Source organism: Haliotis asinina, chromosome 8 (assembly GCF_037392515.1).
Source record: "Haliotis asinina isolate JCU_RB_2024 chromosome 8, JCU_Hal_asi_v2, whole genome shotgun sequence".
NCBI classification, from domain to species: domain Eukaryota; kingdom Metazoa; phylum Mollusca; class Gastropoda; order Lepetellida; family Haliotidae; genus Haliotis; species Haliotis asinina.
The window spans coordinates 7,243,169-7,269,899 of record NC_090287.1 but is presented as its reverse complement, the minus strand read 5'-3'; the positions used below and the strand labels follow the sequence as shown (position 1 = coordinate 7,269,899).

Sequence of the window (26,731 nt, the reverse complement as noted above, 5' to 3'; positions counted from 1 at the left end):
TTTCTGCAGGGTAGTTGCGTGTATGTTGTACATTGATCAAGCTATATTGGGAGGGAAGAAAACTACAGCATCTTTCACACATACAATCACTTCAACAAAATTTATGTACCTATCAAGGCTCCAATAAGACAAAGTTTGAAGGACTATCCTATTCTATTCTGATCTCATGGGCGTGTGCATATGTAAATAACATGCATGTCACATAGTACATTGCTAAAATGGTTCACATGGCAGGGTTCACTACTGAATATTCATTTTGTCATGGACTAGTTATTTCCTACATGGTAATAAATTATTGACTGAATAAACACATTGCAATTTGTAATTCCCATAATGCATTATAAGATATGGCTGCCAAATTCAAGGCATCATTTATATTGTCAAAGACTTTTTTAGACAGGTTCAAATTTTAGGGCTCTCAAAGAAGGCATGATAAAAAATGCACACGTCAAGCACATTCAACACACACCTTGTCTCCAGTAGAAAGTACCTCCATTCACCAGCGTGTGAATGAGAATCAGGTAGGAGGACATTGTTGAGAGAGTTTGGTTTTAAACCACTTTCAGCAATATTCCAACAATATCATGTTGGGGACACAGGAAATGGGCTTCACAAATTGTGCCCATGTGGGTAATCGAACCTCCATTTTTGGCATGATGAGCTTCACAAATTGTGCTCATTTGGGGAATCGAACCTGGGTCTTCAGCGTGCTGAGTAAACACTTGAACCACTAGGCTACATGACAGTCCCAGAAATTGTTGAGAGACCTGGCACCTACCTCACAGGCAGCATGGGCTGTATTGTCCCCAGGGAGCTGGGGATGGAAATCACTACCTCTTGACCTGGCTAATAATGATTTTTGGGACTCGAACATTCAAAGGGTGGATGGAATATGACATGTTAATATTATCATTATTAGATATCAAAACCCACATCTAGCAGAACCTAGTAATGCCTTATTTATGTCTACACTTCACGTCTCTGGGTCTAATTAATGAGAATGGTTAGATGAAGATAATTGAAAAAGACATGTTTATTAGGAATACAATTGTTTAGGCCAACTGGCTTACTTGAAATAAATATGGATGCTTTTGTTAACATGACAGGATGTTTACAGGTACTGATTGCATCAACATGCAAATGTATTTACCGTTCCAGGTAGGTTTTGTTATGTTAACGAGGCATCTGCAAGGACCTGAAGCTATGTACAAAGCATTTGATCAATTATTACTTGAAAAACAGTTATTTTCTACCCGATTTTTTACATATGGTTGACTAACATGAAATCATCATGCCAGGATAAAATGTTATCATGTGAAAGTTGTAGACTCAAAGGATGATACCATTGTGTCAAGACCACTAAAATTTAAGATATATCATCTGACTGTTCTAAGAAAAAGGATGATATCACTGTGTCAGGACAAGTAAATGTTAAAATATATCATGTGACAGTTCTAGGCTAAAAGAATGATATCATTGTGTAATGACTAGTAAATGTTAAGATATATCATGAGACAGTTGTAGGCTCAGAGGATGATATCAATGTGTCTGGACCAGTAAATGTTAAGATATATCATGTGACAGTTCTAGGCTCAAAGAATGATATCATTGTGTCATGACTTTTAAATGTTCAGATATATCATGAGACAGTTGTAGGCTCAGAGGTTGATATCATTGTGTCTGGACCAGTAAATGTGAAAATATATCTCATGAGTGCATGACTCAGAGGAAGATATTTTTGTGATAAGATCTGTAAATGACCAGTGATGAGCTATATGGATGATATCACTGTGTCTGGAAAAGTATATGTGAAGATATATTTTTTAATCCATCTTGCTTGGTGAGGGGTGTTATTGCATCATAATAGGATACCCATTGTTTGAGTGCAATGTAAGGATAATCTTTAGTACACACTACATTGAATTGCCTGTGATACTCAGTCACATATTGTTTCTGTGATGATGGCCTTGACCTTCGTCCAGTCATCAATCACATCCTACATTTCTAAACTGAACCATGTACAATGTTTGTTTTCCATGTTTGTAAGTGTAAGAGTTTCCCTTTGTATTTTCAAATGATGGTAGTCTAAAATATATCGTTAATAAATGGTTGAGATGTTCTATGGTAAATGTGATTTGTAATGGAAGGGTGTGAGCTAAATGATAAATGTGTGAGAGTATGACAGAGTACATATCGAGATGTTATAGTCATACAACATTTATCACAAATAGACTGATCTGAAAAAAACCGATATGCCACTCATCCTAAAATAAAGTAAATTCTTTGGTGTATTTTATCACATCGGTTTCAACCTTCATTCAGGTCCCTCACCAGGTCATTCAGTACACTTATTCCAATATCCCATACACTACAAGTTATATGATAAATCTGATTTCTTCTCCTTTGAAAATCATTCATGTTGAAGAATGCTGCCATTGTAATCGTTTCCAGGAATCAACCTATATGATTCTAATTATGCAGTTGTCAAATGAAGCAGTCTTTTCTTGTTGTCGTTCTTACATATGATCATGGCTGCTTGGTTCCCAGGTGTTCTCAAGGCTGTACTCAGTGGAATGGCATCACTGCAGGGAACCAAGAGCAGAGCAATATTATTATGCCTCATTTGACCCCAGTATTAGATAGCATTACATAACATCAACATGACTATTTTCAGGAAGCATAAAATAGCACTTAAACAATTCTCTTATATCTCTGATATTAACCTTTCAGAAAATATTTATTTTCAGCCAGGGAGCACACATAATCCAAGGTATATATCTTATCTGATTTTCTAAACATATGTTTATTTACATAAACATTGTATTAATTAAATGAGTCCTTAGGATAATAGTATAACTACTTATCCTAATATCTCTTCATGGTTAAATCTTGCAAGAATGTACAAACACTAGGAAAAACACAACAATGCTTTTAACTATATGATGGAATAGTGTCCATTATATTTTTAGCAAAATATCTATTACAAATGGCATCAAACAAAATAAACACCATCACCCAAGTGCACTGCCTGTATTTGATGGAGGCACAGTGAAAGATACATGGCGGTGATATTCAGCAATACTGACAAGTTTGTTGTGAATATGCATGCGTCTGTTGCAAAGGACCACGCTTCCCATAGAGCGGGCGCCATCAATAACACACACTGCAGGTAGCCTTATAGATGCTATTCACCACACAACTTGTTACATGCTATGTTTCATTTTAATGCTCTGAAGTGATTCAATATGAGACCTGTATCGATTCAAGGGCTTACTTGACAATGAATTTATATTCCTGAAGTGTTACCATAGATCAGAGGAATGCTGCCAGAACAGAAATACTTTCTTGGCAAACATTATTTATTAGTGTGCCAGAAAATATCATTCTGAAATATTATCCTCTTACTGAGTGTTATTCGTCCATTTCACCTGATCAATTTCCATAAAAAATGATTAAGTCTGTGTTTTCTTGTCCACGATTACATCATTATGATAAATATTGCATAATTAGCCATATCAATCATATCCAGTGCAGGCCATATTTTTTCTACATATGATCAATGACAGTATCAGCATCGTTATGACTTGGACTGAATGCACAAGCTTTAGCATTTTAAAGGCTTCATAAAAAATGAAGATAATTATATACTGGCTGATTGGAAGCAATTTTCCTTTCTAACAGAAGAATATGGAGTCCATTGATCTGAAGAACGTGTCTTCATGTCAGAGTCTTGAACCTCTACAGTTATTCAAAACATTTAAGTCCATGATTGAGCAATCTTATTTATTTGATGAAGCTGAATTTGGAGATTAAATCAATTATAGTACAAGTAATTTTTCAACCAGGGTATTTTCATAATTCTTGACATCAGAGAAATCATGTGAGGATCAGTATTCATTTCTCTAGCAAGGCCTGTTGTAGGTAAGTGCTACTTAACATGCAGAACACATTGATTATGTATTGCAGTTATGTTGCACTGTATCCTGATCATAAAGGTAATCAGTTCCACGGTATAAGTTTCTAAACTAAAGATAGAATGATATTCATTTGTCAAATCAGGAACAGGATCAGGAACATATTTTTGGCTAGATATACATGAGGGTAAAGTTTCATTAAGATATACTTATGTGATTTTTCAGATCAGCTCTCGAAATAAAATTTAAAAAAAAATTATCTTGGAAATGTGAATTACTAAGATAATGCTGAAAATTACAACATACAAATTTGATAAAAAGATACCATGAGATCAATAAATAATATGCTCAAAGTTTCATGAAGGCATTATTATTGTAATTTAAGATCTTTCAGGGCTTCCAAACCTGTTTTCTATGAGTTTCAAGTGTGTTATCATGAAAAACCAACAACTTAAAACAAAAATCAATTAATAAAAAGCTTAAGGAAACATTTGACAGTTTACTTAACATGCAAGCACTACCAATAAAAAGAAATAATCAATCAAATTAAAGAGTTCAGGAAATAAATACTGCAGACAGAATATGATTCTATATATCCAAATATTTGTAGCCAGGGTAATTATTTATGGCAGGATATGGCATATTTCTAAGTCATGAGATGTGTTAGTCCATTCATTTCCATGGAAACGAAATTGTTTAGCCAACCATTTACTGCAGGCATGATTATTTATGGTATGATATGGCATGTTTGTCAGCAGAGATACATGCTAATCCATCTGATGTTCCTAGAAACAAAATTGTCCTGATTAAGCCAACTCAGCAGTATTACCATGATTAAGCAGAGCATCTTGTTAATTGAGTTTGAATCATCTGGACCACAGATCTACAGAAATAGCTCCCCGTCTTCTTTCATGTTAACAAACCACAGATGGTCAAAAGAAAACAAGTTATATTCCATATTGCTTCAAGTGATTCCAATAAACAGGCCCCTGATGAAGTGCCAGTGGTGGAACTACTTCCCTATCCAGGAACATCAGAACCATATGTTCAGTCCAGCTTGTGCCTCTCACATACCCCTGAACACCACCCCCACACACCTCATCTTCATGGAAAACACATTACAATTGTTTTAATGGTTCTCAAGACAAATCCTGTTTAGAAGGAAAAAAAATGAGTAAAATACACTGGAATTGAGACTATTTTGGTGTTCTTTAAAATAACATTTAATTATGTTGCCTTGTGTGCAGTTTTAATTAAGTTACCATTAAAATTATATGATCAAAAATAGTGTTAGTGGAGATTGTTGTTTAGCAGAAAAAAAGAGAGATATGTCTATAAATTTTGGAATATTTATGATCAACAAAATATATATAAACCAATTAGACATGTAAATTTGTTTCTCTGTTTTTGAACTCTTATCTCTGTAATATTCTTGCTAAAACATGGTGGCCATCAAATGATCCAGTCTGGACCAGGCAATCCAGTGAACAACTTGAAGAACTGCAATATTTGCTTTTGGAACAGGATGACATACATCACCATGTTCACAGAGTCTAACCATCCAATCATTTTCTTTTAACAGGTAGTGACTGCTAAGACCAAAATTGGAACACAAGCTGGTAGATGTAAAATGTCTCCAAAGAATTTCATGCAAAAAATTACAAAATAAACATGAGACACATCATATTGTTGTAAGGGACAGTTAGCTTTCCAGGATAAACAATGATTATGTCAAGTGTATACTTATATAATGACATATCTGAATATCCCAATCAATGATGATCAGTTTGTATTGTCATGAAACTGAAATATCATGATATGCATTGATATGTACAGGTGGGTACATTGTTTCACTACCAGTAATACAGAAATAGTTTCAATGATAGCATTCAGATGCATCAAACCACCTCTGTGAGAAAATAGTTACAACTGACTGTACAGGATTCAGGATCATTCAAAGCAGTGTATCAGCAAAGAAAAGAAGAACAGGTCAATCAGTTCGAAAGAAGTCAATCAGTACTTTTATAGGCTTCAGAATATTCATGAAATCAATAGACATCAAAATGATGGGCTCAGCAACATAGCATATTTCCTCCTGGATCTGTTCAGTGGGCCTATATAAGGGTCCAATTCTAAGGGGTTTTGAGAAGGTTTTGAGAACGAATGCGTTAGCCCGAAATGACCATTTCTTCTGATTACACAAAAAATGACAAACTCAGATGTCCCCCTTGTGACAGATGCAAAGGGAATCAGAGACAGGCTCTAAAACTGTCCAGCAGAGCCAAAAACATTGATTGATGTCAGCACTATGCTATCATATGCTTACATTGAAATCATTATCACTATTGCTAGTGCACCCTGCTCTGAAGAAGTGGAAAGGCCAATGATATAGGTTTGTAAACAGAAATAGGGTAAAACTGTTCCAATGAAGGAAAATGACATCTAATACCTCATGACACTGCCTATTGAACATGACTAGTTGTATGCAGGCAGTTTTCCCCTTTCAGTGCATCACTGGTGGTTATTCAAAGTAAGCACTCTTTTATCAATATCACCCTTTTATCCATCACCGCCAACACTAAAAGGGATTAGGCATAGTGAATTTATCCTATTGGGGTTTTGAATTCTATTTCTGGGCACAATCTGCTGTCACATGACCAAGCAGGTTATTCAGATAACCTTACATTTAACAATAGAGAAAGGTGAAGAATTCAGTCTAAACCTGAGAATTGAAACTCCCCTTTTTCCCTGGCATGTTTAATTGGGAATGTTTTATACACATATGAATTTGTAAATATGGCATTTTGTTGGAACTTGGCCGAGTATTTGAAAAACCCTCAGCTTAAAATTTTCTTTGTTCTTCGTGTAAAACGATTTGTATGTTTTCCAAATTTCACTTAAAAACCTTCATAAAAAATATGAGATGTGTTCTATAAATGTTCTGAAAATCACATATATATCTTCCTGCTGTAATTAGAATAATCTCAGAAAGTTAACTTCAAATCAACTCAGACAGTACAGTTAATTTGTTTAAATTTTCCTCCTGCTGTTTGGCATACTGACATAAAAACTTTGCAAAACGAGATAACAAACTAGATTTGTCTTATCATGAATTCTGGCACAGTAAATTCTTCACTCTGAGAAAATGCTTCGATTGATTTAACTGGAGGAATGTTGGGTTACAGATAGTTTGCTAACAGACAGCATGTTCAACACAGATGAACTGGGACATGTCTATGAATCCTAAATGAATTTTTGCTTTTACACAACTCCAAAAAGTTGCATTCAACACAGAAATAAAGGGAGGATTCATAATTAATAACCATAATGAGTAGTTCACTTAGTGACACGAAGTATTTCCTTGGTTGTTCCTGAAACAAACGATCCTGAAACAAAGACGTTTCCCATCATGCAGTGCCTGCTTTCTAGACAAGGATATTTCCTCAAATCCATATTATCACTAGACAACAGCATTGTTATGCTTCAAAGGGCAAATGCTTACAGAGTCATGTGTAATATGTTTTCCTTACTTGCAAGCAACAGGACAAAAGCAGCATATGTGGATGACTGGAGTAAACCCACTGTCCCTTACACTGTTATAACATTGCTTCCAGGTGTTTGTGTATGATGATATATATGTACTTGCCAGAGGTTGCCAAAATGGAGATGAGTTGACATTGGATGTAGTGGCAAGCAGAAAAGGAATTATCTGCTTACTACTACTAAAAGCAGCAACAGAAGCAGCTGTACAGGCACTAGTAGAAGCAGCAGAAGCAGCTGTACAGCCACTAGTAGAAGCAGCAGCTGTACAAGTATGAGTAGAAGCAGCTGTACAAGTATTAGTAGAAGCAGCTGTACAAGTATGAGTAGAAGCAGCAGCTGTACAAGTGCTAGTAGAAGCAGCAGCTGTACAAGTGCTAGTAGTAGCAGCAGCTGTACAAGTATGAGTAGAAGCAGCAGCTGTACAAGTATGAGTAGAAGCAGCAGCTGTACAAGTATGAGTAGAAGCAGCAGCTGTACAAGTGCTAGTAGAAGCAGCAGCTGTACAAGTAATAGTAGAAGCAGAAGCAGCTGTACAGGTACTAGTAGAAGCAGCAGCAGCTGTACAAGTACTAGTAGTAGCAACAGCAGATGCAGCTGTACAGGTACTAGAAGTAGCAACAGCAGCAGCTGTACAGGTTCTAGAATTAGCAACAGCAGAAGCAGCTGTACAGGTACTAGTAGAAACTGCAGCAGAAGCAGATGTACAAGTACTGGTAGAAGCTGTACAGCATGAGTAGCTGTAGAAGAAGTGAGGGCAAAAAACAGAGTTCAATTGGAAACAGAACAAACAAGCAGAGTACAAGGGGAGGACAGAGGAGACAAGAAGAATAGGAAAGCAGGGTATAAGTGGAGGACAGAGAACAGACAAGCAGCATTCAATAGGACATAGAATAGAAAGCAGTGTACAAGGGGAGGATACAGAACTGACAAGCACTGTACAAGTGGAGGACATAGAACTGACAAGCAGCAAAAAAATAGGACATAGTACAGAAAAGCAGTGTACAAGGGGAATGGACTGAAAATGCAACATGGTTGCAGGAGACACACTAATAAGCAAGCTAGCCCGTCCCTCCTGGTAAGAACTTGTGGCTGGTTTTAATGAGCACAGCATGTAATTTGGCATCCTCCAATACTCCTCCTGATTATGGGAGAAGGGAGAGAGCAGATCCAAGCTCATCTAAACATGAGATCATTGCTTTTGCAATGTGCACACTACTTCAGCCACTTTAAGGCAAAATTGTCATCTGTTATCTCTTACAGTGAAGTTTGAGTGAAGTTATTTGTACAGACATTCGGCTGTGGTCTACTGTGGGCTAGGAAATATTTCAAACATGGCATGGGCAGTGGTTTTACAGTGAGTCAACGTTTCAGTCCTTGTTTGATACTGCTGTAATCTTGGTGAAAACAGTTTAGATCCACACTCACTCATTACGACGACTTTAACAGCTGATATACAGAGGCTATTTACTTTGTACAATGCATCGCAATTATTCTGCATGAAAGGATCCAGGGAGTTAACAATTAAAAGAAATATTTCAGAAACAAAACTAGAAGAACAAAGTAGACAGGACCCATATATTTGTTGAAATTCACATTTTTCTTTGCAGGTCATTTCTCTTTAAGTGATATAGTGCACTCTCACATCCACAGTCACTGCATGTGACTGTTATCAACTAATGGGTTACAACAATGTTAGACAAAGGATCTGATCAACAATCAAATAGTGTTTAAAGCATTTGGGTTACTGAACATGAATCAGGCCAGTTTAATCCCATTAATTATTCGGCAAAAATCAGCCTATTAAATTTAAAAAAATATCAATGCTGATTTGGTAACAATAAATGTTTTCCATTGTGCTGGGTCTAGCAAATACAATTTTGCCCAAAGCATCAGGAAAATATCTTTAGAATTCCATCTTTCTTGAAAATATTCCATAAGACACTTGCTCCAATACGTATCATTCATAAGGATATCCCCACTGTTTTGTTTTCATGCAAATCTTTGACAGCCATGTGTCCTCATTGGCCAGATTTTCAAAATATTGTGAGAGGACATTCCAAGGAGATGGTCCAAAAACAAAACGTGTACTGACTACTGTAATAATGAACACAAAAAGACAACTATCTTTAATGTGTCACACATATAGTCCATCACATGAATTTTGACTGTATATGGCTAGTGGCAAAGACATCAGTTTCTTATAACTGTAATTTACTGTACCTACTTTGATCTGTGTAGCCAGCAGTCTGGCATGATTCCTGCACACATCCACATGTGTGCTTGTGTGCATGCATGTGCATGTGCACACTTGCATGTATGCTTGCTGGTGTCTTTGTACCAGTCTGGCCTCGCTGACAAACCAAGAGGCAGTTGCATGTAAATCATGAATATCCAACTCTGACTCCATATACTAACTCAGACAGTCTATATTTTACACCCATAACAAGGCAGGGAAACAATAAGTATCATCTTAGTCTATTGGTACAACAGGGCCGGTGATTGAACCCCATATCTTCTACATTCAGTGCATTCAGTCACCAGCATGAACAGTATCCGCTAAACTACCTCACGTTTAACCTCATCCAACGTCAAGCAGGTATGTCAAGAAAGAAAATTGAAGATCAATTCAAGTTCAAAGACTCAAATTCTTTATTCATGTTTTCTTGTATTAACCAACACTACCAGAATAATTATAAACCCACATGGACACATTTTGTATAATCCGCATCTGAATAAAAAGCACTTGTTGCAACTGATTGAAATAAATACCACCTGGCTTGTCAAATGACACTTCATAATTTGCTCCATGCTGACTTAACTGTTTCCCTAACAAGTTCTTATTCCGTCAAGAGTCAAAAATATTTCAGAAATATGGAGAGGATCTAACAAAGCTGAAATGTGTCTAATAGCTATCTTTTGGCCCCCAAGGCACGGTCGGTGATGAGTCATTAGGAAATGTTTTCAGGGCACCAACGTAGCACCATTTGTTAATCAACATGCCTGATCAGGAAATTAGGGCTTTGTCATGCTTGGAGGGTGTTTAGAACAACTGATCACCAAAGCAGTGATTTTGCCCCACTATCTGATGATTGCCTCACGTCGTATCATCATATGATAATAATATTCTCACATCACGCACATTCGCTGCCAAGCCGAACTTGTAAACTGGCAAACACAGTGGAACGGGTGTCTTCATCAGCTGTGGATTTGAACAAATATAAAAGCAAGCTGTCATGTTGTCTCCCAACAAACTGTGCTTAGAAGGCAAAAACACTGATCAATCAAGGATCAACAAGTTAAATCTCTTGCCTCATCACCATGACTACCTGACTGAGTGTGAAGCGGTCGACATCACTATCTGACTTGCCCAATCATACAAGTGCCATAACCCTTGTCAATAACACTGGGATCATCAGCTGGGGCTTTACAATGGGGCTTTAAACCAATGTTTACATATAAGGGAAATCTGATTCAACAATTATCTAATTACAGAGGCCAGTTAACCTATACTCATGGTACTAGGGGTGCTTTATCAACACCTCTTCTTGTAGTGCTTAGTGCTAAGTGATATTCATGAAATGATCATGTTCACTACAGAGGATTTTAATTCAATTATCTCAAATCAGCTGACTTCAATTCATCTGTGGGGACCCCCGTGAAGGTCCTGGAGTAGAATAGGCCTTCAGCAACCATTGCTTGCAATAAATGGTGACTATGCTTGTCGTAAGAGGCGACTAATGGGATCAGGTGGTCATGTCGCTGACTTGGTTGACATATGTCGTCGTTTCCCAATTGCGCAGATCGATGCTCATGTTGTTGGTCACTGGATTGTCTGGTTAAGACTTGATTATTTACAGACGGCCGCCATATACCTGGAAAATTGCTGAGTGCGGCATAAAAATAAACTCACTCACTCACTCATCTGTGGGGCATGGTTTGAATTACCAATCCAAATGTATGGTTTAAAATAAAATCTACCAGTCTGTGGGTGCAATAATAGCACTGGTTTGAGTACAACTCTTTTACCATTGGGTATCTGGCAACTGCAAATCAGACCCTCTTCAGTCTTGTATATCTTTCACATTTGTTGGAAAATATAATGTCAGACATGCAAATTTTATTGTGACCTGGAGTATTGGCATAGGAGAGGTAACCTGACATGGAGGATCAAACTAGCAGCCTGTCAAAACCTTGTCATCCTACATTTTGAGGACACATTAACAAATTTGCACCGGCCACTGAATAAACTGCCTTTCCTTTTCTGCTATCACGTCTCGAAAGAAAGAAAAAAATTCCATAAAGGCTATTTTTATCCACTGGATGTCAAGGACGAAGAAAGGAAGTATGATCATCTTGGCTCTAACTCTCTTTTGTGAAATGGGTGTTAGTCTGGATGAAAAAATTCAGTTTTGGAATGGAAACATTTTTCACGCTACTGCATCAAACCATGTCAATAAAATATTCATATCTGTAAATAAATTATGCATGTTTCCTGCACACTTTACTGACTATAACATGTAGTCATCCATATCTCAATGTTCTGGACCTGTGATGAACATTTCCATGTTAGCATGCTGCTTGAAATCGAAAAACTGAAAAACATTGTTCCCCATGCATACATGCATATTGATATGAATTAGAATTACAGTCTATTCAACAAAACACAGGTACTGTTTCAATGAATGACATTATCTTTCTTAACTTCTGCTTTGGCTGCAGGTGCCACTATGTGTTATCAGTGTCCTGGCGCAATGGTGTTATCAGTGTCCTGGTGCAACTGCATGCTAGCAGGGTTCTGTTGTTTCAGATCCACTGCAATGTAACAGAGTTCTGCGTGTTTCAGAACAGTTGCATGCTGACACAGCTCTGCTGTGTTTCAGATCCACTGCATCCTAGCAGAGTTCTGCTGTTTCAGATCCACTGCATCCTAGCAGAGTTCTGCTGTTTCAGATCCACTGCATGCTAGCAGAGTACTGCTATTTCCGATCCACTGCATGCTGGCAGAGTTCTGCTGTGTTTCAGATCCACTGCATGCTGGTAGAGCCAGACAGTAAGGCCCAGTCTACTGTACAGATAACTGCTTCTGGAGACTTACCTGAACTTGTAAGTGTTGTGACGGTTCTCAGCACAGCTATGATGTTTATGCGTGTCTATATTGATGTGTGAATATGAAGATGTTGCAATACATTGATATCTGGCTTGGTTAAACTCTACAAGCAAACAGTTCAATACCACATGTCATACAACTTGTCTCTACAGTAATGTTAGGTTTGAAGGGAACAGACAGGACTATGTCAGGTCCTAAGATTATAGCCTCGGCATAGTTATGTGTACGTCAGGTCTTAGGGAACTGAAAGGTCTATGTTAGTTTCTAGTGTCTAGTCAGGTCTGTGTCAGGTCCTAGTGTGAAGTCGGGTCTATGCCAGATCCTAGTGTCTAGTCAGGTCTATGTCAAGTCTTAGTGTCTACTCTGGTCTATGTCAAGTTCTTGTGTCTAGTCAGGTCTATGTCAGGTCCTACTGTCTAGTCAGGTCCTACTGGGAGTCAAGGCTACGTAAGGGAAGTAATGTCTCATACCGTGACTCAGTACATATGAGTATTCTCTAATTTGAAGATGATACAGTTGGTTGATTCTTATGAACCGACAAGCTGTTGCATAGGGAAAGAAAAGCTAAAATTAGTATTTCATGAGCAAATTATGGAAAGTGAATATGTTTACCACTAGCCTTCATTACATTGTGTAACATATGGCTGCTGTGTTTCATGTCAGATGACATTCAGTCTCATCAAGTAATGTGTGATCATTCTATCCTCAATGAAACCGAATAGACAAAGGTACACTAGTTGTGTCTTCAAATGAAACCCAGTAGACAAAAGTACAATCATTCTGTCTATAAATGAAACCAAACAAAGTTGAAATTAGTCCATTGTCAAGTGAAACCCTCAGGTGACAGTAGATTTTCATGTTAGTAACTCTCATTTATACATATAATCAAAATGCTCATGCAATGCTGATGGCATTCATGCAGGAAAGCTGCCATTCCTGAGCAGCTGGTCATTACATCCTTCTTCTCACTAAGAGGAAAACAGTGGGGTTTTCTCCACATCCACAGAGCCAAGCAAGGAAACTTCATGGGAAGATGTTCTTAAGCCACACCTGCCGTCTATAGTGTTGATACTGATCAATGCTATACAGAGCTGTGGTGCACTTTAATAGACTGGTGAGGCTGAAACGGTTCATCAATGCGCCAATGTAACGCCAACAATGCTATGCACGATACACATAATTTTGTATCGATAGACTGAGGCTTTTTTAAAACACACATCTCACCTAAGTGTCTTTTTATATAAAATATATCCACGTGAAACTTTGAGGCTTACATATTTTTTATGCCAAATGATGGGGCCGTGACATAACGTTATTATTCAATATCATTTTCAATATTACGTACAAAAACTATCTACGAATATGTTTATTCTATGATAGATTATATGATAAAAGAACTGAGTAACCACAGGGGTATTTCTAAAAATTCACACATTCAATTTGTCTGAAACACTTACAATTGAACTCTGTTATGTACTTAGAATATCAATAAGAAGTCATCAGCTGAATGTATTCTATTTCTGGATGTTCATAATTTCAGTTGCACAATTCAAATGTCATCATATCGTAAGAACTTGTCAGCAGTTGTCTGTAGAGAAATATCCTGATGCAATAGGCATCGGCATGTTTGTTTATGAAGTCTCAGCCGGTGAGGCATGGCATATTACAACATTGCTATATCAAGGTATCATCAGTCAAAGAGCACTTTGCTTTTCAAGCCTATCACTCCCCCACAAAATGAAAGAATCTGGTTTCTGACTTCTGTCAATGTATTGTTATAATAAAAGAAAATATGTTTTGAAGTGAACGACAGTGTAAAGTAGAAAGTGTGACCATGGATATTAACATAAATGTATGTTTACAGAAAATGTTTACATCAAACAAGTAACAAGTTTCAAGTAAAGTAATGTTTCCTTGGAGATATCACATGGTCTCATAAAAGTGCTATTTCCTATAACAAACAGAAATAGATAACAATACCCAGTCTAAGTAAACTTAGAGTATTTTGTTACACTCCACCACTGAGTAGAAGGTCACGTCAGGTAACCTTTGAGCGACCAATGACCGTCCAATCAAATGCGAGATGGTTAAATAGATTTAACCAATCAGACAACTGCTACAATTTAGGGATCGGACGGACTTTCAAAATATTCAGGTCACTGACACAGATCTCTCCACAAACAAAAATCTGCATATAACACATTTATTTCACTTGCAGTATATACGCTTTGGGGTTTTCTGTTGACATGGTTACCATTAGCTAATATTTCCACAAGATGACATCCTTGAATATTGCCAAAAACACTATTTTCAGTGACAGTTTACTCACCGTTGTCATGGTTGGATGTATGCCGTGTGCATAACCCGGAAGCGAGAGTACGCTAATTAGCATTCGGAATCATTCAGGTACAAACCTTTTCGAGATAAAAGTTCAAAAGGTATGTGCGAATGTCCACTTTCACGATTTGGTAAGCTGTGTTTTGATTGGTCAGTCTCAAAGGTTACCTGACGTGACCTCACATAAGGTTTTGTTAGACTCAGTAGTGGAGTGTAAAGAAAAGTACTGAGGATAAGTTTACTTAGACTGTAACAATTCCCTTTCTAAAGTAATTTAATTATCTGCCCTTCAAATAGTCCAGGCTTGATAAGTATTTGGTTACAATGTGGAGCAGGATTTTACCTTGGCCTACCAAACTAGAGGTCAACGGCCTCCCAAAGCCAATTTCAAACTTCAAGGGTTCTTACAGAGAATATGGAGGAGCCCTATTATTTATTAAAATGGTGGTGTGCTGTCGGATTAAATAACCATATATTTCTGTCCAATATGAATCCCTTTAGATGTAATATATCTTTCATTTGATATATGCACATTTCAGCATCTTGTAAAAGACATTAACAACTAATGATGAATATCAATTTCGGAGAAACATTATCTTATATGCACTGATACCGTTGTTCTTCTGCATCAGGAATTGTATATTTTCAGAGGAGCATTTTCAGTTCACTGAATCTTAACTTCAGGCCCCTGAAGATCTGGATTAGATCTGGATTGCCTTTGTATAAAACAATCTTTGTGCTAATGGCACCATGGTCTTCTGCAACCCATGCTTGATGTAATAGCTGCCAAATGGAGACAGAGGTCAGCTTCGCTGACTTGGTTGATGCAGTTAATTGAATCTAAGTTGCATACACCAATGCAAGGATGACAGTGACTGGAGGGTCTAGTACAGACTTGACAATTTACATATCTCACGCATATAACTGGAATACATTCCCTGTATCTGCAGCACTGGTATTTCTGTAGTGTTGAGTGTGGTTCTGTGTAGACAGCTCAGGTTCAACCAACAGAAAAAATGGATACCCGGTGGGATAAGTCATGTGACTTAACCGTCTGTGCCTCACAGGATTTTCCAAGGTAATAATGTGCTGCTCTTTGATTGTGAGTGCTATGAGCATTCACTTAGTGAATGGATTTTAGCACATTATAAGCGCACTCATTATGATTATTATTATACCTACATTAACCCCTGGATAAATAAATATCATTGGTTCCAGTAATCCCGCACTACCTGCCCTTGATTTTTTAGCTACAATTTCCTGCCATGGAAAAGAAAGTAAATACAGGAGTGAATACAGTTTATATCATAAACTCTTCATTCTGTCCAGAATATCACTTAATGATGATACATTGTCCAGTGTTCATTGTGTGTCAGGATTCTGGTGTGACACATTATCAGTAGCACAGCTGCAGGAGTACCATAGAAATATAGGGCCATGGAAAATTATCAACTACTTCAGAAATGCTGCCAAGGAAAGTCTGGCATGAAGTACTCCAAAACACCTGCAAATCTTAACACAAATTTTATCTTCTTATTACAACTGGAATCTTTGAAAAAGGCATTCATTAGAAATGTCGTCTTGATAACCTTGTTTACCAAAATACATAAGAATCATTACATACATTGCTGAAATAATTTAGCCAAACTTGACTGGTAAAAGTTTAGTAAATCAAGTAATTTCAGTAATATATTCAAATTTAGGAAAATCACATTTTAACCTCTTTCCACTGATGAAACAACACCTTGATAATGTAAATCCATTAATATGGATTTTTTAATATAAATAAAATCTGAATTGAAAATGCACCACATGTTACTGAAATGTATGCATGCTGAATCACATAAATTCATTTAATAGCCCACAATGGAGCAATTTGATATCTAAAGAGATATATAAATAAATTACAAATAATCATTAAACAAAATAATTCTAGACATTCCAACATAATGTATTTATATGCATTACCAGGGATTTGTTTCAGGAGTAGCCTTTACCATATTAGGATGCTGGCTTTTACCATGCAGAAGGAAAACCATCACTGTAAGGTGGTTTATCGTTAAAGTAGGTACTGTGGGCTATTTGGCATCTGATATGCCTACCCAGCGCTAACCTTATTCAACTAATGAAGGGCAGTGAGGTTGGTATTTTAGGTCAACCATCCCTTGAAGTAATCTACCTTCTTCTCTCAGTACCACCTGGAGAGAAACATGAGACAGAAAAAGCACACTGATCAGACAAAGAGGATTTTTTGGTGCTTGTGAAGTGAAGCCAGTGATTTAAAACATAAGTCTGATGCTGAGGTCATGCACTTGCGAATCTACTGAGCCCAGCAGTCCAGGCTGCTGCAATTTCTGCTGTAGAAATGCAACCCTTCAGCATGATGGCAACATTTGCCTGTGGGTTTGAATCCTTAATTTGTCTTCATCATTCTTCAAGGATCATACATGTCTCTGTGGGTCTCTCACTACTGATGTATATCTAAGACTTGCATAACTGTGGGTTTTCCTTCCAAGTCTAGCTGATATGCCATGATTAAGATGCATGCTGTTCCTGATTGGCCGATGAGAGAATGTGGGGTCCAGTACTTAGATATTGTTCTAAACAACAGCACTGATATTTTTGTATAAGTCATGTAAAAAACAATATGTTACGTTATCGTCTTGGACATATTTACTCAAAGAAATTACTTTATTTTCACTTTTTAGATTCTGAGGCTGTAAATACAAAAGCTGGTTTTTACCTATATACTTCTAAAAACATTTAACTATTGATAAAAAATTCTTTATTAAACCACATATCTTTATAAATGACACTTTCATACCCTTTTAGAAACTATGGGTGTCATTGAACTTTATGCCATTGTTTATGGAATACAAAAATACTCATTCATCCTAGTAATATATTTGACTGAATAAATCTTTAAAAGAAATATAAGATAAGACATATAAATAAAAAAACAATTTTAGCCATATTATTAAAGACTTATTATCAGAAACACTTGCATTCCAAGGTCATATAATGTGACCATATCCCATGATATTCCATGTTATAGATAAAGCATCTAACAAAAACTGTCAGAACATTAATTTCTCCCAACAAAAGAACTGCTTTCAGAAAAGACTTCTAATGGCCTTGAAACAGTCTAAGCTTACATCACAAGTGTACATTCTTCTAATGCTACATTGAAGCTCTGTGAATGAAGCGCTCATAGTAAACAAGCTTGATTGACAGTTGGTGCACAGAGCTCATCTAAAGAACTCAGTTGTGATGACGCCACGCTGATATAGGCCAGGCAACAACGTCAGATGCAGAATGCCAGACTAGTCATTGTAAAGGCAACAGTTCATACCGGCAGTAACGCATGATATAGGCTCAACAAAATATCTCATTACAGACTCTCAAATTTATAACTAATGAATAGTTACATGTTTTTTCCCAATATTGATTAGGCTGTCCAATTTATTCTTCCGTTTAAAATGTTTATGTTTTGGATTATTTTTACATAAATGATTCCACAAACACAAAGACAATGGATAGGATAGAAACAAACAGCAGACTGTAATATGAGAAAAGAAACAGGCTATAATGTCCATTTTAAGTCACATTCAAAATGAAAGATGTCTCCTAATACTTTAAATAAATGCATAATTTTAAATATTTATTTTAATTTTAATATTTCACTCTACCAAAAAGACCAAGATTTTACCCTGTGACATAAACATCATACCAAACATTTCATAGCAGATGTTATCTCAATCTCCTATACCTTTTAATTATACAAAGAACATTTGTTTCAATTCCCCATACACGCACTTCATTTAGCGTTATCAATTATTAAATTAATCCTTTCAAGTGACTGATGAAAGACTTTCTGCCCATCACAAAGAAAGGCTCTAAATGTGACATGCACTCAGCATTATTTGAACAAATGTAAATCATGAAATCAGTTCAAGCATGACATTAATGTGAAAAACTCAGGTGTCCCTTATCCCTTAATAATGTGACATATTCTTGAATGGACATCCTGGGAGCATTCTGTCATGTAAGGTTCACAGCACAAGAAACAATATATTTGAACACTGGATTTACACAGGGCTTCTGAGTCAAGTGTAGTCAAGTCATGTTGATCAAACGGTAACGACTGTCTCTGGCCATGCATGACTGCATCTTTGCTCTTGTTAACCTTACCGAAGACTTCTTTATAACCTCACCAACTAATTTCTTGTAACAATACCAATGAATTCCTTGTAACCTTACCGACTTACTAACAAAGTCTTTCTAACCTCATTCTCGATATCTCCAGGGTATAGTAGAGATTTATCAGAATGCCTCAGCTCGATTAAATTTATTACCTCCCTTGGCTGGCTTTTTATCCAATCAGGTGTCTATACTGGGAAGCTGAGCGGACCAATCACAACTCACTTTTGCTTTTTGAATTATCTAATCGATTGAACTTGGCAACACAAACCATGCAGATGTTCTCTGAAAAAGGTAGAAGGAGTTCTTGCATATCTTTTTGTAAATTTTTCTGAGACCTGTGAATTTGTCTGTATGATTTCTCAAAAATCTGAGTGCACTGCAAACAAACCTATGCAGCTATCTTTGTTGATTTTGGCAAACTGGGTTGTAATAACGGCTTAACTGATTGGCTACTGTGAGAATGCAGAGCCAGCAAAGGGAGGTAATAAAGTTATCATGCCAGCCGTAGATGTATAGTGGATATTTATCGCAATGTATACCCTGGAGATATCGAGCATGCTATAACCTTACCAACAAGTCCTTTGTAACCTTATCAATGAATTCTTCAAAACTGTACCAATGAGTTCTTTGAAACCTTACCATAGAATTCTTACATCTATAACTCAAACAAACATTCAAAGATTTATATTATATAGCACTAATATCCAGCACCAAGTGCTGCTCAAAACCACTTCGAAGTCCTTCAGTTTCTAATTAGTTACAGAAAGTGAGTGTAATAGTGTGTCTTTAGTGGGTCTGTGATCGACTGTCACATCTGTCCAAAACATCCAGTTCAGCAACAACAGTTGTGATGAATACATAAAGCTGCTTATTGGCATCCAGGTGGCCAAACCTATCTCTTTTGACACACATTTTATTGCTTTGGTATCATCCCAAGCAAACTGCAACTTATAAAGATAGGTCATGTTATGATTCAGTCATATTTCTGTCATCTGAAACTGTATCACTGTATCTGAAGTCTCTATAGCTTACTGTTACAGATTGTTGATTAGATTTTATAGTTTAATGGCAGGGCTACTCCTGAATTCCATAGAACACTTCAGACAAAAGGGTTGTGACTTGCATTATTTTTGAAACTCACTAATGTCTTGTATAGCAATATGAAAGTGACATATCACCAACCGATCACTAAAGGACTAGCCAGTGATTGATACCATAAACAAGAATCCTAGCTGTCATGGTAGAATGACACACAATCAACTACATCACCAGTTAACCGTTGACTCAATTCCCCATGAGACTCTATGACCAGTTCCGTAAGCTGAAGACCAGTTCTAAACCAACATGCCCATGAACGCCTGGGTGAGCTAGTACACCTATTACTGCAAGCCTCATCTAATCTAAGCAGGTCTTTCTGCTTATCTAAACCTTCATGTAAGTCTGACAGCTGAAAACATCAGCTCCGTTGTTATAATTACTCTCCAGCATCTCCCTATGTGACTTGATAACATGACCAACAACCAACAGACATACCTCCTTCTTCCTTGTGTATGTCAAATATACATACACTTGTGCTCCTCATTAAATGCTGACACTGTGGCTTTCCCTGAACAATCTTATCATCGCAAAACAAAACAAAACAAAAAAACACAAAACAAAACAGTCAGAAACCCCTGATTAACAAAAAGAAGCTGTTATTATTTTTGCTTCATATTTTTTACATAAAAATTCCAGAAACAAAGAAACAACGCAAGGGTTTGTTTCCAACCTTAGCCAAAAAATGAGCATCGATGATGAGTACATGGCTAATTCATTAAAACTTCTATTGCATTTCCGTTGAGAAAATCCCTTCAAAAATATTCTACTGGAACGGTCAATAGAGTTATTATGATAGCACAAAACCCTGGCAACACAGGCATCAGTGGTTCCCACTGGGACTAATGTTCATAAAGATATTTTGTGGATTATGTCTCTCTGGGCCACAACAAAAACAGTGTGATTGTTATAATGTTTCTCAAAATTAACTTACATCAATTATCAGTAACACTTTTATATCAGAATTGATAGTATTCCCGTGAGGATACTCTGGATAAAAGATTTTTTCCCCATAATATTGCCTGAATAAAGATGTCAGTCAAATCTTTATAAATAACATACAATGGACTGACGTCAAATCTAGTCTGTACCAAAAATGTTTTAGGTGTCCTCATCCTTTCTTGTCTCATCTTTTTCATTTGATTTCAGCATTAACAAAGGACAAAAATTACTACCCAAGTATCACATTATGTATCCATAAGGCATAAAAAGTCTGGTTTTATGTGTTAGTATGCATGTGTTGACTTTCTGATAGAAGTTAATTAAACAGACATTAAATACACTCTTAGTTTACCATTAGCATAATTCTACACCACCAAGTCCAACAAAAATATCACAATACTTTTTGAGCAAAAGGTAATTATTTAATGCCTATGTTTATTTTATATTTTATATATTTTAACGTTTCCAGAATATATACGCTGAAAGATCTTTGCCAGTGTTACAATGAACATGTTGAGTGTTATATTCCCTATAGAGCTAAAAGACCGCAAAACCAACAATGGAATTGCACTTCATGCTTTTTTATCTGCAATGGATCTAGTTACTTTCCACTTACACTTTTGGAATGCACACATATCCATAAAATACAGTCATTCATTGCTTTTCAGATTCAATACATACTGTTTGTTCAAGGAGCATCTCAAAACAAAATATTCATTTAATATTCAAGGAAAAACTTATATCTAACATATATAGAACAGGTTGGTTTCAGCAACTAAAAGCTTCATTTGTTTTGATTCTGCAATACAAATATTGTATTAAACTGTTGATGGGGAAACAAATTAATGCAACAACTACAAATATCCTTGGCTATATTTAAGTAGCACATTGCCAACATTAACTTCCTAATGGCTTCTGATTTTGACCAAGAAACGTTCTCCCTCAATTCTCAGAATCACACATGAAAACACTGAAGAAATTTAAAATAAACATATTTGGGAAAGTACAAAGTTTTGTAAAATGTTATTAAAGGATGCAAAGTTACCCCTTAAACTTACAGAAAGGGACAGAGTGAAATCTTTGATTTTTTTAGGTTGCCAAGTGCAAAATTCATTTTTTCAGAAAAACATACTGTAAGTGATGATTTCTTGTCTAGATGCCTGCTTTATTACAAATATCTGGTCTGGGTTTCCACTGAGAGAGATGGTCTTGTTTCAAGCATTGTCACATGGTGTTCCATATTAATGAAATGAAATGAAAGTCACAGTTCTTTCTGGGAAGAAAGCTACAAATCGGCTTCTTTTCACAAAGTCATCCTTGCACAAGATGACCACAGCTCCCATACTTTAACATTGGCTTACCACAGGTATAGTCTTAAGATTGAGTTACATAAGATAAATAATGGTAATCTAATTGAAAAATCCCCTTACATTTGTTTTGCATCACAAATTTTCAAAAGTATTCACAAAAATTGTTTGCTCACAGGGCCAGGGCAGACAGGACACTGTCTGGCAGCTCAAAATGATAATATATCTGCAAAATAACATTAAAGATTATTTTGGAAGTTGATAAGAGTACTAGTAGTATTACTAGTACTAGTAGTATTAGACCAGGCTTTAAACCAACTTTAAAACAGTCACAATAACTAGTACTAAGTATATTATTAGTCCTGATCAAATCAGGAGCATATGAGAAAAATAAACTATTACAGTTTACACACTGTAGTGTTGAATAGCATAACACTGAATCAGTTGTCAAGAAAATAATATATAACTATATATATAGTTGTAAAGAATATGGAACTGGACCAGCCAAGGACTGGATTAGTTGTCAACATCATAGTATAAGGCCACACCCACAATGGAGCAATTGTCCACAATATCAGGTAAAGAAGATAATTGGAAAGTTGTCAGGAATACTATATGTGATACATCATGATGATGTCCCTTAAATTCTAATAAACTGTCTGAATGAAGTGTAAATCATTGAAATGTGTGATTATCACTTCTGTCCATTACATTTGTTCCACAGATTTCCACATGAATCAAACAATGTATTATGTGTATAATTTCTCTTCTTAATACCAAATGTCATTAAAAAAAATCACATTTCATTATATCAAAACAACAGAAAAAGGTCTAATCTCTGAAAACAGCAGTATTAGAACTGGTACATGTAAACCATGTATAACTGAAAGGGAATCAAACCAGATACTTAATTGACATAGATCAAGGCATTCTAGGGTATTCAGTAGGGGTCATCCATTAACACAATAACTGACAGAGGTATGCGAGCGAGTGAGTTAAGATCTATAGGTACATCAGTAATATGTCAGCCATGTAGACAGAAGTATATAAAGTGCTGTCTTGTTCCACTTGGTTAAAACCTGCCACCTTGTCTACTCTGCCACCTTCCCTTTCAATGTGGGCAAAGGTCAGAAATATAAACCATGTAAACATGAGCATGGACTAATAAAATCACTCGCTAATGCTTCAACCATCCTCATCTCATTACAGAACTCAAGAGGTTCCTTAAGAGAAATATGGCAGCTGTCGGTGTCTTGTGTTCCTTGTATTACTTACCAAGATTTAAACTATGGTCAAATGGGAATATTATGAGATTGTCACAGTGGTCAACGTGGTCAGGTTAAAATCCATTTTCATCACACATTTGAGTGAAGATGTGTGATAGATTTCTTGTTTGGGAAGTCTTTTCTATCATACTGTAGATTGTTACCAGCAGGTTCTTTCCTCAAGGTCTCAGAGGATTTGTCATTTGTGATTTCACCTATTTAATGAATACATTGTGAAGTAATTTCTAAAAGCTCAAATATATCTGGATCAATGTGATGATACTGAACATGCTTCCAGTTACTACTGAGTTGTGTCCCTTACTTGTACCAGGTTCTTCTTAACAACACTCTAAGCCTTTTGAAGGTCCTCCATGGAGTACATGTATTTCTAAATACATTAATATTGTCCATTATATTGTTGAGTCAATCACACAAAATAGTCAATGTGAATTATGAAAACATGCATTTCGAAACATACATTTTCAAACCAAAATATTGAACTACAAGCAGTAGCATGTGTACATATTCGAATTGTGGTATACAACTACAAAAAAATATTAAAAATAACAGAAGGTCTTGTCATAAACTGCTGAATAAGCAAAAATATATGAAAACAATAGCATTTCTAACAGAGCCATTTTTATCTTATTCTCTGGAAAAAAAAGAAATGATTCCATACTTTAAAACAAGGAATAAACAAGAGCACCCAACAAATAATGGTAACCAACTTCCTAAGTGAGAAATAAGTGAAACTCTGAACGAATTTCTTTGATTCCTGCAACAGGTGCCAAAAAACGTTCGTTCTACAAGTGATACTGAAACAAGGAAACGGTGATTATAGGAAACAGACTATAACAGTCTATGAGATTACAAACCTTCTTATACACCAAGTAGTTTGGGTTATCCTCCGCGTTGTGTTGTCCGTTTCCAAACATTGCACCTGGTAAAGTGTTCGGTAGGGACTCCGACCGCTTCGTGCTGTTTCGGTGAGCCATCATTACAATCACGAGTTAATTTCTTTAACAGCCTTTGAAATCTGTGTCTGAAGGCGTAACCCTCCCCAAACAGAGTACCAGCGACAACAAGGCGAGCGAGCCCTCCTCTCGAACATCAACCAAGACATGTGCCAATTGACCAATTCACAGTCCCAATCAATATACAATCTCATGCATGGATTTAGCCATGCGTTCTACCGGCATGTATTTTCACCCATACCCCATTCCATCTGTTAAAATTTGATTCCTCAGACACACACACTGTCCATGTAGATCTGCCCGATGTTTAAAGACTTTGAGGCGGGCGAAAATCCTAGAAAATCAATGCTTGCTTTACGAACATTACATCCCGTGCACTGGTAGCATGGAACCAACCGTTCTCGTGTCCCTATCGCTGAAACCGTGCCTGCTTTCGCTCGACAGATTCGCTTTGAACATCAAATAGAGTTAATTAGATATTTAGCAACGCCATTCCACCTCTAATTCCTTCAAACTGTTCGGCATGGTGCGTAATAAAAATCTAGACACTTTTGGGCGCAAAGATTTTTGACGCCTGGCAAGGAATCTTGCAGCCGAGTTCTTATACCATCACATATTCTTGACAGCGGTCTCTGCGCCCTGGGGGAATGACCCAGCACAATGTCCACACTTGAAGCACAAAGACTACCTAGCTGGCTTGACCCACTTCAGTCCGAGCGCATCTTCAACCCCGGTACCGACATCTTAGTAAAATAACCTGGCCATGAGCCTTGAGATGTATCTCCCCTCACTCGCTCTGCTCCAAGCCAGCTCAGCTCCAACATTCACGGTCGTGTTTCCAACACAAGCCCTGGATAAATTACCGCGACATTACGTTGTACCTCTTTTGAGGAATGCTTCGAATTTCTTGCTATCAATCAATTTGCGGACATAGCATGTTCAGATCGGAACTAATACCAAAGAAACACTAGCAATGCTGATCTGACATATGACAAATAGTCACTACCGACCTCCATATTGAATACAATTAGCGCCAATCGATTATTCAACAGCTGATTGGTTCCCCAGGCTAGAATCGCCGCCTATAGTCAGAAAACTGAACTAAACTCGTAAACAAATGGGAAGCAACTGAAATATTATCGATCCTAACAGGCGCGTCTAAGTTAACAACAGTGATCTCCCATAATGCAAGCGGTACATGTTTCCCATGTGCTAAGTACTCGACTCTGCTCTATATTTAAATAACACAATTAATTAGCCTCCCGGTGCTAATAGAAGCTGGCGTGGAATTAGAACCGCGAGGGGCTCCATGTTTCAGGGACAGGCACCACGGGAGATGATCGCGTTGTAGGTTGCTGCCATGGGTTATACGGTTTATTACCCTGTTGGGAAGGGGCTTAATACCAGCCACAGATCACATGATATACGTTCATCGCAGGATCATTGAATTAAAAAAATCTACGTGTTTCCATTTCACAATATTAAGGTATTGCCATTGGATATAACACGGTTCCACTTCACCCTTTCATACGAATCAGTCTGGAGACTGGCTAGAAGTAATAATTTTGCAAACCCTTCAGTAAATCGTTCGGAATAGTATGGGTGAATGGGTAGGTTTGGGTTTGAACATTATTTACTTGTATTGGACGTAGTGCGACCTTGGAAAAACATCATTAACCGAAATTTCCCACATTCAAATGTTCGACGACCTCCATGACAATGGGTTTGTTGCTGACAAACCTAGAAATATATTACATCAGTGCAATTTCTTTTATCGTTCTTTGTTCAAAGATAGTCATATGGTTAATTAAACAGTTCGCCTCCATGACGAGGACCTCGTTTTGATTCCTTATAAGCAGGGCTAATCTACAACAGGCTCCCTGCTATAAGGTATGTTGTGAAGCTGAGTTCTTGTGTCTCCGACATGATACTTCAAAATAATTGCCAAAGCGACAAAACCGAAACCCATTCATTACATAACTTTTAATTTTTTTTATATTATTTTAAATTTTATTCCAAATTCAGGGGGTGTTGTATGCTTAGA

General features: G+C 36.9%; 1 protein-coding gene across 5 annotated transcripts in view; it reads right to left on the bottom strand.

Annotated features, from left to right (window-relative positions):
- The window catches only part of LOC137294063 (regulator of G-protein signaling 7-like), a 121,529-nt gene extending 95,803 nt beyond the window's left edge, over window positions 1-25,726 (bottom strand). For 4 of the 5 annotated variants that reach the window (XM_067824993.1, XM_067824995.1, XM_067824994.1 and 1 more), the window contains exon 1: window positions 24,589-25,726. In XM_067824993.1, the coding sequence (XP_067681094.1) occupies window positions 24,589-24,711 (123 nt within the window). In that variant the 5' untranslated portion in view covers window positions 24,712-25,726. The remainder of the gene's footprint in view (window positions 1-24,588) is intronic. The other variant, XM_067824997.1, reaches the window with a different exon arrangement.
- Between the last annotated feature and the right edge of the window lie 1,005 nt (window positions 25,727-26,731).